Here is an 18,269-nt window from a genome sequence, read left to right on the forward strand (position 1 = left end):
AATGACAAATTTTTAGAATTGCAAGTATGTCTTCAAGGAATTTTTTTAAGTTATAAAATTCTAGCAGTTAGGAAACAAGGAATTTTCTATTCCATTTAATGCAGAGTAACAAGGTAGGTATGCACAGAGAGTGAAAAAGCTGTAGGGTACCCTCCCACATATCGTGACCTCAGTGTGGGTCATGTTATTAACAGAACACAAATTTGTGGGTCCTGATACATCTAGTGGTCCTGAGGGAACTAGCAGATGAAGTTGCTAAGCCATTATATTTAAAAGTCATGGCAGTCTGGTGAAGATATCAATGACTGGAAAAGGGGAAATATAAAACCGATTTTTAAAAAGGGAAAAAAGGAAGACCCATGGAGCGATGCAGACCACTCAGTCTTCTGGAAACAAAGCTAAGTAAGGCTCATGGAAAACAAAGAGGTGAATGGTGACAGCTAGCATGGCTTCACTAAAGGCAAATTATACCTGACAAATTTGGTGACCTTCTATGACAGGCTTACAGCATTAGTGAATAAGTGAACAGCAACTGGTGTCATCTACACTGACTTGTGGAAAGCATTAGACAATGTCCTGCGTGACATCCTTTTCTCTAAAATGAAGAGATGTGGATTTGACTGATGGACCACTGAGTGGGTAGCGCTGAATGGTTGCACGCAAGGAGTTGTGGTCAACAATTCAATGTCCAAGTGGAGACCAGTGATGAGCAGTGTCCCTCAGATGTCTGTACTGGAACCAGTATTATTTAGCATCTTAAAAATCCCATTGAGAGTAGGATCAAGTGCACCCTCAGCAAGTCTGCTGGTGACACCAAGCTGAATGTTGAGGTTAACGTGCTGGAGAAAAGGATGCTATCCAGAGGGACCTTGATAGTCCTGAGAGGCGGGCCTGTGTGAGCTTTGTGTGGTTCAGCAAGGCCAGCTGCAAGGTCCTGCACCTGGTTTGCGGCTATTTCCACTGTCAGTACAGATGGAGTGATGAGCGGATTGAAAGCAGCCTTCCAGAAAAAGACTAAGGCACCGATGGATGAAAAGCTGGACATGAGTCAGCAGTGTGTGATGTAGCCCAGAAAGCCAATGTATCCTGGGCTGCATCAAAAGAAATGTAGCTAGCAGGTTGAGGGGGGTGATTCACTTCTACTCCACTCTGAAGAGATTTCACCTGGAATACTACTGTGTGTAGGCTTGGAGACCACAACATTAAAAAAAAATAGACCTGTTAGAGTAAGTCCAGAGGAGGGTCGTGAAGATGATCAGAGACCTGGAGCACCTCTCTTACAAACACAGGCTGAGAGCTGGTGTTATTTAGCCTAGAAAAAAGAAGGCTGCAAGGAGACCTTACAGTGATACATAAAGAGGGCCTGCAAGAAAACTGGAAAGGGACTCTATTAGGGAGTGTGATGATAGGAGTAACAGTTTTAAGCTAGAAGAAGCTATCTGTAGATTAGAAATTAGGAATAAATTCTTTACTAAGAGGGTGAGTACAGCACAAGCTGCTCGGGGAAGCTGTGGGTGCCCCATCCCTGGAGGCACTCAAGGCCAGGTTGGATGGGGCCCTGGGCAGCCTGAGCTGGTGGGTGGCAACCCTGCCCATGACAGGTAGTTGGGGTTGGGTAAGCTGTAAGGAACAAGGTAGACCACTGAAGAAACTGACTGCCTTGGTCCATCTTCAGCATTAAAATGCCTGTCCCTAAAACACACAGGTCTTCTTAAGGTGATGTGCACCCTTCCTTATGGCTAGCATACAAGGTCTTTTCTGGCAGTATCAACCACTTTGCTTTCCAAATAGTAATAGCTGTACTGTGAGAATAGTTCAGAACAGCCTAACTGAGCCTCTGAGCTGAGACATTACTTTTCTATATTCTGTGGTGACTGAAGCAGCAATGTAACTGGCAATGTCAAAACACAGCCAGGAACCTTACTAATAGAGGCAGTCCTTGCAAGATGTCCACAGCACACCTCAGGAAAACCCTACCCTCATGGTCCTGTGGGGCAGAAAGTAGATGCCAAGTGATTTGCCAGCAACCCTTCTCCAGAAGTACATTCATCAGTACACTGAAATTGAAAAGCAGTGTCAGCTGGATAATGCGTGGCAAGACTGGAACAACGCTGTTACAGGAAGCTGCTTTCTCTGTAACCACCCAGAAGTTAAGCTGTGATATTGGAGAGGAATTAAATGGGCAGAAGTCCAACACATAGAACTTTGACACAGTTTGGGTGTGAGAAACAGTTTTGTTTTCTAGCAGTTTATGTTTTTGTTCTCTGAGATCAGAGTAGAATTAGACACATGGTAACCAGGACAAATATACTGAGGAGTAGACTCAGTGTTTATGTGTTGTTTTGGAAGATGCATGTATTTCTACTCATAAGTATGGAAAAGTCAGAGCAGCAAGGACACAAGTATATTCTAATAAGCATAATTCAGACATCACACAGGTCAGTTAATTGGCACACGGCCTATGCCTTGTTAGTGGACCACCATATAGATATGCCCTAGCCAATGAGTTAAGTCACTCTTACTCAGTCCTTGGGGTAAAAGTTGGAAAGCTTCAATTTCTGGAAGCATAATACCAGTAATTGCAGAAACTCATTTTCATTTTGTTTCTGCCATGGAGGATCTCAGCCTGCCAGGAAACCATCAGATCTCTCCCCTCCTCCTGGCGCTGTAGCAAAGCAGACTGCAGCAGAATCTCTCACTGCCTGAATGGGACTATTCATATCATGTCTATTTTCCTCCAGAGCAGATCATGCTGGCATAGTTTCTTGTGGAGTCTTCCTGGTCACTGTGCACAACTACTTGCAGTGGAGAAGTAAGTACTGTCTGCTTCTTCAAAACCAATCGTTGACCTTGGGGAGCTGGATAATTCAGTATTCCAATCATTCTTTTTCCTCCTCTTAGTACACCCTCTTGGTGGCTAGGCAAGTGCTCCTGATGATAACTTAGGAGATCCTGTTAACTTAGGAAACACAAGAAAGATGGCTGCTGTGCACAGCCTCTCCAGAATAAGCTTTCTGTGAACTACTCAAAGCATTCTTTTGCTTTTGGCCTTTGCTACCTACACAAATGTCATCTCTTGGATCATTTCTCCACAATCCCTGTCAAGTCTGGAGAAGAATGTGGAAAATACATATCCCAGCAGCTCTAGAAGGTCTCTGGATGTGCTTGTGTAGATAGATGATCTAGATCCCTCTAAGGAGACCTAGGAGAAAGGAGCAAGATATCCTTCTTAGAACAGATTTCAGACCTGGAGTAGTGTCAGACACCTCTAACCTACGGATAATATTGGAACATAGGACACAAGAGCTTCCACATTTTTCTTGATGGGGTCCCATGCCTCAGTCCTCAGTTGGGTACAGCTAGAGCCAGCTAGCAGACTATGCATTTCCAGGGGTAGTAAATACATTTCATAAGAAGGGAGAAACTCCAAAGAACCAAAATCAGAGTCTGATGTTGTGATAGGACTTCTGGGTACAAAAGGTAGCTTCAGTGACACATAAGAAACCTGTGCTTGATTAACTCCTTGCAGTGTCTTGCGCAAGATAGCAAGGGGTCAATCTAGGTATCCCCACGATGAAGAACACAGTGCCAGCTTGTGAGAATTGTCTGGGCACAAGAAGAACGGAGTACCAGTACAGTAGGACTGTGGATCATAGCAATACAAACAGAAATGTCCAGTTTGGACTGACACGCTGGTGTCACACCATTGCCTTAGGACTGTGGCATGCAAGGTTTAAAGGAACAGGTCCCATGTATGGGCTTAAAGGAGAACTGCAACTTCCAGCTATTCAGCCCAAAAGCCTGTGGTACTGTCCCTAACAGTTTTTATGGCTTTCCTCATATTATATATTTGTAGAATTCTTACTCTCTCTCATTAGCAAGAAGATCATGCCACACATTTCCATTTATGCTATCTGAACTGTTCTTGCATTCCTTCTCTGAAGATTCTAGATACTCACTGCTACTCAGCTGCTTGCCCTATCCCACATAGAAATGTCCAAGCAGACATACTAGGAAGTCCATAGGAAATGGGAGCACCACAGAGATGCTGTTTTCTTCCCATCTTCAAAGTTGGCCATAGCGTATATTGCATGCATCCTAAAAATTCATCTTCTGAGTACTAGCAATCATGGAACAAGATCAACCCATATTACTTGGGACTCCAAAGAATTTTGTTATGTTAGAACTGCCAGCAAGGGCCTTGAGGCATCTTTCTCTTTTCTATGAGCTGCACAAGGCTCAGATGTATTTTTGTCCCAGGGTCCTACTGAGAACTGGGACAATGTGTGGTATGCATATTTCATACTCAAGACATGCCATTTACACCTGACACTTGTGGCACATTAGCTGACAGAGATCCTAAAAGGATGCTCGGGATAACAGATTTCAAGTGTAATACTATACAGCCCTGTGACATTATCACTATCCCTGATATTAATTCCAATAGCAATCCTATTTTTAATCCCAGTAATTGCGTCAGTGATTGATATTAACAAAGCAGTTATTCATGCCATTGCAGAACCTGTACAGATTTGTGAATGAAGACAGGAACATTCATTATCATTTGAGAAGCTGCAGAGCGCTCATCTGCATGACGGAACTGTGGTGATATTGAGGCTAATCAGCACATATAAATGAGGGCTGTACTCATTATAGAAGGTTTTCTGCCCCAGGGCAAGTCATTAGTCTTCAAAGACCAAGAAATGTATCCACGTTTCTCCTGGGAAGGCTGGGGTGAAAACTATGCATTTAACCTGGTTATCTTCATTTCTGTGTTAAAGAGAACAACTTCTGCTCTGGGCAGGGACTAATTAAGCATTAATGATACATAAGCAGGATTCTTTTTGTCCAACTATTTTAAAGCACTTTTCCAAACCTCCTACAGAATATGACCTCAAACATTTCTAACATTTAATGTAATTGTGCAAAAGGCTGTTCCAGAGAAGCAGTACTCAGCGTACATGGCATGGGTTATTTTTATATGCATGACCGAGATATCCTGGGGAGATGAGTGGTTGATAATTTAGTAGCCTAAGTACAAAAAAGGAGTTAGCACCACAAGGTTTACCCATAAAGACAGCTTAGCAGTTCCTGGAAATGTGAATTACTGAGTGCCTTGCCACCTCTCACACAGGCACCCCCAGGCTGGTAGATTCAAGTTAGCGATCTTATCAGAGAGCTTGACTAGAACTTCAAAATCTTTACAGGAGCGTAGCTCAGTAGCCTAAGTTGGCAGTGCATGATAAGCTCCATGCTATCACCACTGCTTTACCACCAGCAGCACAGGGGATATCCTCTCCCTTTTGTGAGACACCAGCTTGCAAAATCTCTGGGACTCTCAGAGATCTGAGGTAATACAATTACTGAGTCCTCTGGGAGATTTTACACTTTTGATGAGTGCAGTTATATGCTTTAGACAAAACTGATGTCTTGCAGCGGCAGTGGATAACTTCCATCAAGTTCTTGCCACATAGGTACAAAGTTTATCTGTGGCTGGATAGGACAGCTGGTTACAGAATTACAGTCACTGGACGCTCATGTCTGTCTGCTTGGGTGTATATGGACAACTGTGACCTTGTTGTCTCTACCACAGCTACCAAGAAACAGCACTATTAAAACTAAATCCTCTCCTCTCCCAAAGAGGCTTTGATGCATTTGCTTTCAGGAGCAAGCTGAGGCTCTGTGTTGGTTGTAGGTGAGATAGAGCATCTACTCTCCTGCCTCTGACCCTGTTCGTTTGAGGACTAACCCAGTTTGCATGCTGAAAGTTTCCACTGCAGTTCATCTCAGCTCCTACCCGTCACTCCTCCAAGAAATCAGGGAAAATATTTGCTCTTTGGTGCAAGAAATCGTTCAGCCTCCAAATCGCTGGATGCCACTGTTCCGAAGTAATCCTTACTACCATAGCTGTCATAGCAGAGTATTGACAGTGTCTGGTTTCAGGCCAACACACAGAAAGTCAAGCTGCATATTTGTTTCCTCCTCCTCCAGGCACAAGGACCACTGCTGAGATCCTGGTTCTTCTCTGTGCAGGAAGAAAGCCCCAGATGGGTGTCTCCATGCCAAAGGGCTTCCCTGACAGCCGCTGAACACCCCTGATAGCAAGCTGCAGCCAAGAATGGCTGACCTTTGGAACCTCCACACATGCCTTGGGCATGATGCACTGAAGTGCTCTCAGATGGCTTTCTTGGAGCAATGAAGACTTTTTGGAGCTCTGAGCTCAATCAGATGTGTGGGTTCTAGTCCTTGGCTGCAACAGGTTTTGAACCTGTGCTCTGAAGAACAGAATTACCCTGTTCCACAGGCAGTATGGCATGTCTCCCATCATCTTATCTTGTGATAAATGGTACCCTGCTTGGCAAATGTACCAAACTAAGCAAAATAAGTGCTTAATGGCCAGATTCTTTCTCTTTTACTTCCAAGACAGGACCTCATAGTGAGGGAGGAAAGGGTTAGAATACAGTTTCAAACAAACAATAGAAGATGGATGTGGGTTAATGGGGCAAGGAAACCTAGAAGTTGCTGATTGGTCGTTGGAACTGAACTGGAGACTACATCCTGAAGAAAACCAGCCGAAGCTGGATTACCCTCTTTAACCGTGCCAAGGTCAAGAGTACACAGTGAGGAAGAGATACGGCCTTCATCCCCACGACCCCAGAATACGACCACCAGGAGGCACTACGCGTGCTCAAAGGGCATGACTCTGGGGTGGAGTGTATTATAATGAATTCTTGGAATTAATTGTAATAGTCACTCCCTCCTTCAGGAATGCTATGAACATGTATGATTTTGATCTTTAAATATGGAAGTTTTCTGCCTTTCGTTGTGCAAGCTAGGATGGGGATACCCCCCTGCACCTGGTGTGTGGGCACAGCACTGTAACAAACATACCTGCTTTATAGCTTTCCCTGGTTGTAAAGTTTTTTTCTGCAAGTCATTAGCAACCCCTTTGTTCTTCTTTCTCTTCACTCCCCTCCCAAAAAAAAGCTCTTTTCATTTTCTTATATCTGAAAGATGTGATGCATACATACAAGAGGGTGGTTGGGAAAGAGAAAAATGTAGCACCTCCAGACTTTCCGCCAAGGAGTACCTCCAAGGGAGATCTCAGAACTATATGCTGACACTGATCCTGGTGAAATACGGAAGGAACAAGCAGCAAGGACGCTATTCTCCTGCAGCTGAGAACCTATTGTGGTTACCTAGGGACAACACCAAAAGCTGTTTTGCTACTGAGCCAGTAGAATGCATGTCAGCTAAATGGAGTTACAGGGCTGCTGGATGGAAAACCTTGCTATATGAAACCCACAGAAACGGTAATATGTTGCCACAGTGAAGTTTACTAAAAATACTGTGATTGACTATCTGAAGTCCTTAAATGGCATTTGCAATGAATTAATTGAGGCACAGAAATATTCAGATAGGTTCCAGATTGTATCAGACAGACAAAGGAAAGATCTGAGGGCAGAATTACCTTGAGGACAACCCTGTTACTTGGACTTCAGTAATCATAATTTCCTCTTTGGATTTGGTAAAGCTGTTTGTAACAAGCCATTCAAGTCTGCTTCGAAAGAGTTTGGCAGCTGGAATGAAAGTAAGAGGGGTAAAAGTATAAGAGTTCCTTTCTGATTTCATTGAAAAGACCCAGGGTGCATGATTTGGTACCATGAAAATTAAACTGCTAATTATAGGAGAGAAACAAGCATCTTGACCTGCCAGTTCTTATTCTGGAGTTTTATTACTTTGAGCTTTATTTCAGAATCCTTTAGCCTTCAGAGAAATGTCACGTTTTCATTTCATATGGTCAAATGGTGTGTGTAAATGCTAGCATGCCAGAATTACAAGATTTTTAATGGCTAGAAAGTCTTGTGTAACACCATGGTGGCATTCTTTTGTTTCCTAGAGCTTTTCCTAGGTGGTAATTTTAAAATTGGATGCTGAACTGCAGGCTCCTGAATTTTTACTGTGACATTCATGTAAATTGCCTTTATTTATTACAGTTTTGTGTTACTGCTTTCACAGCATTAGTAGTTCCCGTTGCTCTTTCCAGGAAAGACTCTGTAAACACAAGTATCTGACTCTGTTCGTACAGATTCCGCAGCTTATTTTCTGTTTCTGTGGAGGGTTTGAGTCATCTTACCCTCAGCTTTGGGGTAGTTAGTATACAATGCGGACCATGAGACTGGTACCTCCTGAGAGCCAGAACTCAGAAGGGAGAATTATCCTTCTGAGATTTTCTCTCTTTGCTGCTTATAGAGAGGTCCATGAGCTCATTACTTGGGCATCTTCAGTAACTCTTCGGTTTTGGATGCATTCTTTTTACTTTGGGTTATTTCAATGAAATGAGAGACACACAGCAACCCCGGGCATTAGGCTGAGTCCCTTCGCTCCTCCACCACACAAGACCCATCTCAGTCCTGGCCCTACTGACAGCTTCTCTGCAAGATATCATCCACTCTGCCCAATGAGGGGAGAAGGAGTCATTCCCTTTCAATGCCTTCACAGCTGTATGGGTCAAATACCACCCTCATACGTTTTTTTTTCCTCTGTGGTGCCAAAGGTGTTTCCTCCTGGATGCAGAGTTTTGCAGCTGTTCATTGGCCCTGTGGAAGCATTTTTCCTTTCCTGTCACTGAGCATGCACCAAACATCAGGAAATCATTACAGTAAATTGGGAGACTGTGTATGTGTGTGTACACTCAGAGAACAAATCACCCAATTGTCCACAGCAATGTGCAGGGTAAGTTAAAATACCTCCCACACAATGTTTGGTTTCTGAAGCTTGGTTCCAAATTGGCCATTAGCAGAGTAATGATTTAATCAGTTGTTAACAATCACAGTACTCCCTACCAGCTGAAGAACGTGTAACACTGCAACGACTCCCTTGTCACCTCCTCTGCTGCTGTCATCAGAAGAGCTGAGCTTACTTTGGGTGATTTCTATATACTGCTGTCCCCAAGGGGAAGAAATAAAACGGAAACTTCAGAAGCAGCTGCCATTATTTTTAAAAGCCCAGTTTCCAGCTGAAGTTGATGCTAGGTTACCTCTTGGAACTAAAGGCTTAGAAAGTGAGGTCTAGCTTGGAAGGGGAATTCTGTACATGTTGACATCTTTGTCTTGGGTCCCTGCAGTGCAGAACTCTAAATACCCCCTGGTGGAGAGAGATGCATTATGCTGTATGTCATTGACATCACAGCAGTTGTAGGTGTGCTTAGGCCTGACAACATTCCAGCAAGTTGTTGCTGGGAGGTGTGAAACTTGCCTTAACCCCACTAGTGATTCATAACATTTGCTCTGCCAGACTTAATCTGGAGACATTAGGAATAATTTTGCAATCAGTAGAACCTTCCTCATAAGGGCTAATCTGTAATGACTCCATCATAACATCACAGCATCAAGCAAAAGAGACGCTCTGGGATCAGAAAACCCCAACACCCTGTCTTGTTTCAGAATGGTAAAATGAACTGTGAAGTGTTCCCAGGGGCATTCTTTAGGGTCTATTATCACTAAAGAGGAGTTTTTCGACTTGTAACCTGAAAACAGCCTGTATTGCCTTGCTTAGCACACTCAGGCAACAGATTTACCAGCAGCAACCAGTTTCTCTAGGCATTCAAAATAGCTTTATTCCTGTCATCTGTAGCTGAGGCAGACAGAACTAGCTTGGAAAATGTGTTGCCCAAATCCCTGGTTCATAACTGAGTGGAATTTGCACACAAATAGCATACCCTGTTCTAGGCTGCAGAAATGAGGAGACGGTATTTATTTCTCCATTGTTCTGAGGCCATCTGCATTCAGAACTTGTGGGGAAGCTCAGAGGCAGGAGCTTGACAGAGAGAGATGATAGGTTAAAGACAGCATGGAGTGAAGAATAACATTTTTGTAAGAATGTTCATCTGAGACACAAAAGAGTGAGGTTCCTAAAGCACTCTAAATATTGTCCATGTCAAACATGATATTAAGTCCTTAGTTCCTCTGACTCTGAGTTACTTAAGGCCTGTTACTTAAGTTCATTACTTAAGTTCATAAATCCTCTCCCTTCCTCTCCTACTCAAGAAAGGCCTGTGAGAGTGCCGGTGGAGACTGGCTTCTCAGAGCAACGCTACTGGACCTGGGAACAGGTAGATGTGAAAGACATGTAAGATGTCTTTGTGTTTTCCCATCTCTTTTGCCCACCTTTCCTCCTCTTACTTAACCCTCGTCAAGAGTAAATAACTTCATTATACTAATATCAAATATTACAAGGACAATACAAGGACAACCTTTTCAGCTGTCCGGCCTGCTCACTCTCCAAGGCTGGCAGATAGATGCAGAAAGTTAAGTGCAGGGGAAGTACTTCTACCTTGTAGTCTCACCTCTGTGCTTGGCACAGTCTCACCTTTGTGTCTGGCAAGATCATAGAGCAGATCCTCCTGAAGGCCCTACCAAGGCACATGGAAAATAAAGATGAAGTGATTGGTGGTAATCAACTAGTCATGCCTGACAAACTTGGTAGCCTTTTATGATAGTTACAGTGCCACTGGATAAGGGAAGAGCAACTGTCCTCAGCTACCTGGGCTTGTGCAAAGCGTTTGACACTGTCCTGCATAACATCCTGGTTGCCAAATTGGAGAAAAATGGATTTGATAGATAGACCACTCGCTGGATAAGGAACTGGCTGGCTGGTCGCACTGAGAGAGTTGCGGCCAATGGCTCAATGTCCAAGTGGAGACTAGTGATGAGTGGCATTCCTCAGCAATCAGTGCTGGGACTGGTATTATTTAACATCTTTGTAGGCAACACAGTCAGTGGGATCAAGTGCTCCTTCAGCAAGTCTGCAGACAACACCAAGCTGAGTGATGCAGTTGATGCACTAGAGTGAAGGGATGCTATCCAGAGGGATGTGGACAGGCTTGAGAGTTGGGCCTGTGTCAACCTCATGAAGTTCAACATGGTCAAGTGCAAGGTCCTGCACCTGGGTTGGGGCAATCCCAAGCACAGATACAGGTTGGGCAGAGAATGGCTTGAGAGAAGCCCTGAGGAGAAGGATTTGGGAGTGCTGGTTGATGAAAGACTTGACATGAACTGGCACTGTGTGCTTGCAGCCCAGAATGCCAACCATATCCTGGGCTGTATCAAGAGAAGCATGACCACCAGGTCAAGGGAAGTGATTCTCCCCCTCTACTCTGCTCTCGTGAGACCCCACCTGGAGCACTGTGCTCAGTTCTGAGGCCCCCAACTCAAGAAGGACATGGAGCTGTTGGAGGGGGTCCAGAGGAGGGCCACAAAGATGATCAGAGGGCTGGAGCACCTCCTCTATGAGGACAGGCTGAGAGACCTGGGTGTCTTCAGTCTGGAGAGGAAAAGGCTCCCGGAGGACCTTATGGCGGCCATCCAGTGCCTGAAGGGGGGCTACAGGAAAGCTGGAGAGGGAGTTTTTATGAGCGCATATAGCAACAGGACAAGGGGAAATGGTTTTAAACTGGAATTAGGTAGATTTAGCCTAGATAGTAGGAAGAAATTCTTTACTGTGAGGGTGGTGAGACACTGGAACAAGTTGCTCAGAGACGCTGTGAATGCCCCCTCCCTGGAAGCATTAAAGGCCAGGCTGGATGGGGTTTGAGCAACCTGGTCTAGCAGGAGGTGTCCCTGCCTATACCAGGGAGGCTGGAACTAGATGATCTTAAAGATACCTTCCAACCCAAACCATTCTATGTTTATATGACTCCGTGATTACATAGTGTCCACTTATTTTCAGTTTAGGTACTTCCCAAATCTCATGTGCTTTCTGTGAGTTTAGTAATTCTTCACTGGATTACTGTCTGAGATCTGGGCACCCCTTAAGACCACAGAAACACCATGGATCTTGCAGCAAGGAGTTCTCCAAGTTCCCTATTCTTCATTGTAAAGAACCATGTCTTTTTGAATATGGCACTCAAGTTTTGTTTGAGACCTCAGGTACCTCAGTTGTATTAGAAGATACTGAACAACCAATCCTTTCCTGTTATCTACAAGATAAGTACGTTTTCATGGATCTTTGTGATACCACTCCTCAGCTGTCCCTTCTTCCAGACTAATGAGTCCCAGTTTACTCAGTGTCCCACATACCACACTGTCTCCAGGTATTTGTTCACACTTCTTGCCCTCTAAACCATTTCCAATCATACTACTTCTATTCTGAGACCAGAACCACTAATTACACTTAACAATGAATTTATACTGTGTTATGGTGATGCCCTGTGATAATTCCTAGCATCTGTTTTGTTTATTTTGACTGTTGCTGAGCAGTGAGGTGACATTCACAGAGTAGTCCCCACTCTCCCACCTCCCCTGCTACCCCAGCTTGGTGACAACGGTCACTGTAAATCTAATCACTCTAATTTAAGAAACTATGATTGTTTTACCTAGGAACAGAAATGTCTGCCAGAAACCTCCATAGGGAGAAGCTAGAAAACACAGGGAACAGTGGCCCACAATGCATAAAGTCTCTAGAGCAGACCTGGAACTAGGCAAAACAAGCTCTTTACGATAACATTTGAATCCAGAAAGATGGTGGCTAGTGGCCCGACACAGTCTGCTGAGCAGCTGCGCCAGTACAATACATGAAAAACTTAATCCAGCACCTCTTTTACTGAAAATGAATAACAAAACCTTAATAAATCAACAATTACTTATTGCTGTATTTGGGATAATAAATTCTTTAGTTTATCAGTAGCTTGTGGCTTCCATAGCATGTTCTTTGAACAGTTTGCCTTTCAGTTACATCCCCTTTCTCTCCTGAACAATAAATTAGCATTCTTTTTTCTTTTAAAGGAATAGAGGGGAAAAAGAGGATATATTACAATATTTTTTCAAAGCAAAAAGAAAAATGCAACATATTTTTGACATATATCTTAAAATAATATGAGGATAACTTTCTCCGCGTGTTAGATGACTATGCATAAATAATAAAGGACGTTATGTTATTTACAGTGTTACACAATAAACTAAGAGAGTCTTATTTAACACATAATCCATAAAGACAGTAAATGATGAAAACATCCAAGTATGTACAAGATGTATTTACAATAGAATAGAGAATTACAAATGATGATAATTGGCCATGTTCTTTGTCTGCCCTTCTCTGCAGCATTTCATAGGTGCTTTTTTTGTTTCTTACTAGAAGTAAGTCCCAGCTGATGGTATGTAGCCACACTGCAGAGCCAGGAAGTGTCCAACAGGTTGAGATGTGTCCTTTGAAGGAACACAAGTTCGCTGTCCTGGATGTTCAGGTAACTGCTTGTGGTGTGTGTGAGAGAAACAAGGAGATGGAGTATTGTTTTGGAGGACTGAACTTCCCTGGTTCCCTGATAAAGGCAGTGATTGATCTCTCAAATCTGGGGGTGTTGGGGTGGCTCAAGTGAGGAAGGGAATATGTGGGCCAAAAGGAGGAATTAGGTTTTTCTCTTTTATAATAAAACTTCTGTGGAGCTGTAATGTTCTACATGAGCTGAACAGACAGGCTGTGCCAGGTTGTGCACAGTATCTTCCAGCTACACAGCCTTAAACAAAGCCTTTTATCCTGGAGAACTTCTGCATATAAATAAACGCACAGGGAAAGCTCACGGCTCAAATTAAATGACATGGAAATTAAAGAGGACAATCTGAACAACCTGGCACAAGTATGTTGAGACTGCCTAGCTCAGAGGTCCGGGTAATGAAGTGAACATCCCCCAGGGGAGCTGGACGTCCCTGTAGGCACTTGCTGGCTCTGCTCTGCATTGCTGCAGTCCGCAGCACCTAGGCCAGCAGGAGATGGCTGCAGCCTGCCAGCAGAACCTGTGGCCATGTAGACTTGCTAACCTTGGGGTATGGACTTGACTGATGTTCACGATGCCTACCATCCTCACAGTATGCCAAAAACAAGTCCAGAGGGGAGAGGCTGTGTCCTGCTTCCACTTCTGTGAGTGCCAAGCCAGGGCAACTCCCATAACTCTCTGTTGCATGAGTTGTGCTGTAAGGCTGGGTTCTCCCCAAAGACCTAAGGGCTTAGGCAGCCATATCCCCAATTGTATTTTCTTGTTCTTAGGTCCATGTGAAGTCCCCAGCCTAATTTCATGCTTACTCTTCAATATACTACTGTATGTACCTGGGGGGGGGGGGGAGCAGAGACTGCACAACACATTGAGGCACTGCAACAGAAGAGGTGTGACATTTTCCCCTAGATCCACACTGAATAAATAATGCGTATCCAGCTCCCAGGCATGTGATTGCTGCTTCCTTTTGTACTGACCTTATTTGGTAGCCAAATAATTTACTCCACTTCAAAACAAGCTACCTTTCCATCCTGATTAATCTATCCGGGATATCACAGACCCCTGAATGTGAGCTGGCCTTGTGGGTGATCTATACTGGAGGAGATTATGAAAGCCCTGCATTATAATCTCTATTCTGCCACTAAAATGGGTGATTTGGGGACCAATCTCTTGTTCCTCTGCCCTCTTTTTTCTGGCTCATCCGTCTTGTAAGATTGTTGCAGTACCAGAAACCTTACTGAAAGTACAGATTTTCAAGTGCCTCTGGAAACTCAAGAGCGCAAATCCTTTGGAAACTGGTGGTCTGCATAAGGAAAGTTCACCTGGCCCTCTGTGCTACTGAGCCGCAGTTACTGGGGAGGTGGATGTACTGCTGCATGGGATTGCAGATAAACAGGCATGACTAAGGGGATGAAAATGAGTGTATGGTATCTAGAATTTGTACAGAGCTTTTGTTCTGGTCTGCAAAGGCAAAGTGTGTTCAAGTACATGCCAGCTAGGGAAAAAACGGCAAAGGGGACTTGAGTCCAGACAGTTTGTAGTTGCCAAGCTTTGCCGTCTGCCATAGACTTCTCAAATAAGCAGTGCTATTTCAGCCACCATGTAGTCCAAAGCTGTACTAGCTTTCCAACCTTTTGCTTTGACTGCCAACATCCTAGCATCCAACTTTGTCATCATTTTCTTCCTATTCTAAGTTCATTGTTCCCTTTCTGTTGAATCTGGTGGTCAGATGGATTCCTCTATATTCTTAATAGTGTGACGTGCTTCATCTCTACAGTGAGATTTTCATCCTCCTGATAAAGAGCTTCATTTACTGGACTTTGCTTTCAGGTCTCAAACCAATAGGACATTGTGTTCAGCAAAACTCTTAAGCACATGCTTAACTTTATGCATACGCCGGATGCGTCAATGGGAGTCTAGCACATGCTGAAGATAACTTTTGCTGGGATTAGCGTAAGCATATGCTTGAACAATTTACTGAGTCAGGACTTTAGTTCCTTGGGTTTACGTATCACAACATTTCTTTGACTTATTTCTCTTCATTTAACTGGGACCAGGACATGGCCCAAAGGATGAGTGTAGTTTGGCTGAAATTCTTGTTCTCTTGACATGGCTCTTATTTAGAGTCCAGTAATACCTGTAGAACATATGTTCTCATTTTCAGAATCCCCGGAGTCTAGGAAAAACATTTGTTTTCCACATCAATCCTGAGTCTATGCTGTGCCAACTGAACACAACAAAAATCAAAAGAAGAGAAGAGGCAGAGCGACCCTGACTAAATGGATAGGAATTCAGTGCAAAAGAGGCCATTTGATTCTGTCTGAACGGATGCAACAGCTCCAGCACTGACAGCACCCTTGTTCATTACTAGTCAAAGACTTCAAGGCCATCACAGGCTACATAGACATTCATATCTAATAGCCATGCATAGCACGGCTGTAACCAACATGATGTACTTGACTTCACAAATGGACTTTGCATCAGCCTTGTTTCCTCCACTCTGAACAATGGAGTCAATAAAAGCAGCTAGAAATGAACTCCATGCTTTTGCTATGTCCTTCCTACTGCCTACCACTTTAAACCATCCAGCAGATAAATGTTTCCCTTAAAGTAATTTCTGTGTCCAAGAACAACCCTTACTCTAAAAGCAATGCTAACAAGGTATTGCTAGAAGCTTATCAGGGTTCTTTTTGAGGAGAAGAAAAGGGAGAAAACTGAGCGGAAAAAAAGGAATAAATCATCTTTTAAAAATCAACATTAAAAAATAGAGGTGAAAACTGATTGCACTTTTATTAGTGGCATTTGTTTTCCAGCTAGATCTCCTCCTTGCTTTGTTACAGATATCTGCTATAATATTTGCCCCATTAACTTAAACTAATATAAATCTTTTTTTTTTCTTTTCTTTTTTAAATTTTTTTTAAATTTTTTAGATTTTAAATAGAGTATTGGGTTCGAAGCCTCAGCTAACCTAAACCCGTTTTCTAAGGGATAACTAGAACAATTAATATCTGGAAAATAATGAAATGGCAGCTCTTAGTGATTACAAGCTGACCTCTGATTAATAATATATTTGGTTTAAAATCACAGTATTACTTCCTTTCTATAAGTAACATTACTTAATGCAGGTTTTTTTTTGTTTTGTTTTGTTTGTTATCCTGCTGTAATTAATAGTAGCATGCTGTTGGATCTACTATTACCCCAGTGCTCAATGAAGCAAACCTTTTGGCTGACAGAGAGCAGACAAAACTCTTTTCATATACGGAAAGCAAATAAAATGTCTTAGAGAAGAAAACAGTTTTTTTTTTTTCATTATTTTTTCAGCTTTTTTTTTTTTTTTTTTTTTTTTTTTTTTTTTTTTTTCTGGTGAAGTGGATAGGGCGGGAGTGCCATAACAGGGCTTTTTGATCTGGGGATTCCACAACAAGCAAACGGGGACTTCTGCAATTCTTGCAAATCATACATCCAGTCATTATAATGCAGTGCACAAAAAAGCCAGAACAACTGAGGGCTAGAAGGTTTTGCAAAATACTACGGGGCAGCAATCATTGTAGCTGTACAAAACTTGCTCTCAACATAACATAACATAAAGGCACCATTGATATCTTTCCCCATTTTGGAAATACTGTAAAAAATTGCTACATATGGCACATAACACATTTGTACATACGTATACTTAATTTATAAAAGTTTCTTTTTCCTCTCTTGTTTTCTATCAGCGGAATTGCTAAAATAAAATAAATTGTTTAATTTAAAGGTGGAATACTTCATTATATAAAATAAAGTTTTACATGTGAATCTATGTGATTTGTTTATGTCTTATACAGCAATAGGGTCTTGGTTAGCTATTACACTGGACAACCTTGCTTGCAACTCTTCTGGTGTGGAGAAGCGATTTGCCGGGTTAGTCCTGCTCTCAGCCAGCCGATACGCAGCGGCTGGCTCCAGACTAGTTGCCATGGGGTTTTGTATGCTAAGAAATGGTGTATCCTCACCTATTCTTTCATCTTCTGTTTCACTCTCAGAGCTAGTGCTCTGAGAGCTTGTGTCGGAGTCCACTTCTACCCTGCTGGAAATATGGCCATTGGGCTTTGTTCTTTTCACCCTCCGGCTGTTGGTGAGTTTCTTTGGAGGCTCCTGTGCTGGTTCATACTCCTGCGTGGTCTCATACTCCTCATCCTCCACTATCCTCAGAGGACTGGGTGGCAGACTGTTGCTCTCATGGGTGGGATTGTTGTGGAAGGAGTTGAACTGCTGAAGGTGGTTGTCGTACTTCTCATGCAGCCGCGGCGGGGTCACCAACAGCAGCGGTCTCTCTTCATCCACGAAGGGACTCACCGCCACTGAAGGGATGGAGATGGTCAAGCTGGAAACTGGCGGTGACATTTCAGATGGAGGGGACTTGGGAGAAGTCGGAGTGTGGAAATCAACGGGTGACATGCGAGCTGGTGTGGTCATAGCTGAGACATACCTGACAAAAAGACACGGGAGAAGGTTGTGTACACAAGCGGTGACTCATGAACATGGCTGCTTGTGTGGGCTGCAGAGAACAGGGCAGAGAATCACTGAAGAGGCTCACCACCCTCATGTGCATCCTTAGCATTCAGACATTCTTGTTGCTATTACTCTTACATCATATGAGCCTATAAAACCTCTGACTTCTGGAACTTTGGTGAAAAATGTTTCAGAGCAGGAGGAACAGAGCAAATTCCCCAGACCTATTCACCTCAGAAGATCCACGGAGATACTGTAAATTATTTGCCAGAATAATTTCCTGGAATGAATCCAGGAGTGGGATTCAGAGACTGGGGAACTGCCAGAAACTAAATGATTTGCAAGTATTTTCTCAAATGTCTGCCGCACTCACTTCTGGTAGAATCTGGGGCACATACAAATGAATAAAAGGAAAGAAAGGAAGGGAACTGAGGAACAGCCCTCTTGCAGGAGTACCACTGAAATGGCTTTTGCTGTACATGCACATTCATTTTTCTGGAAACCACAATAA

The 18,269-nt window shown here is 43.2% G+C and overlaps 1 protein-coding gene and 2 long non-coding RNA genes across 17 annotated transcripts in view; 1 reads left to right on the plus strand and 2 right to left on the minus strand.

The window, feature by feature from the left end:
* Positions 2,330-9,151, minus strand: LOC110389503. Of its 2 annotated transcripts, XR_002433260.1 has the most exons (4): positions 9,041-9,129; positions 7,472-7,580; positions 3,063-3,202; positions 2,330-2,959 (listed from the first exon to the last, which is right to left on the minus strand). It is a non-coding gene; the product is annotated as an uncharacterized LOC110389503 (long non-coding RNA). The 2 variants fall into 2 exon arrangements; XR_002433259.1 differs by having other exon boundaries at positions 2,330-3,202; positions 9,041-9,151.
* On the plus strand, positions 9,203-15,804 carry LOC110389502. 2 transcript variants are annotated; one of them, XR_002433258.1, is made up of 4 exons: positions 9,203-9,450; positions 10,050-10,114; positions 13,135-13,243; positions 15,432-15,804. It is a non-coding gene; the product is annotated as an uncharacterized LOC110389502 (long non-coding RNA). The 2 variants fall into 2 exon arrangements; XR_002433257.1 differs by lacking the exons at positions 9,203-9,450; positions 10,050-10,114 and having other exon boundaries at positions 12,110-13,243.
* Positions 12,629-18,269, minus strand: part of NRG1 (neuregulin 1) — a 384,342-nt gene continuing 378,701 nt past the window's right edge. For all 13 annotated transcript variants that reach the window (XM_021380039.1, XM_021380040.1, XM_021380043.1 and 10 more), the window contains one exon: positions 12,629-17,735. In XM_021380039.1, the coding sequence (XP_021235714.1) occupies positions 17,084-17,735 (652 nt within the window). In that variant the 3' untranslated portion in view covers positions 12,629-17,083. The remainder of the gene's footprint in view (positions 17,736-18,269) is intronic.

This window comes from Numida meleagris, chromosome Z (genome assembly GCF_002078875.1).
Source record: "Numida meleagris isolate 19003 breed g44 Domestic line chromosome Z, NumMel1.0, whole genome shotgun sequence".
Taxonomy (NCBI): domain Eukaryota; kingdom Metazoa; phylum Chordata; class Aves; order Galliformes; family Numididae; genus Numida; species Numida meleagris.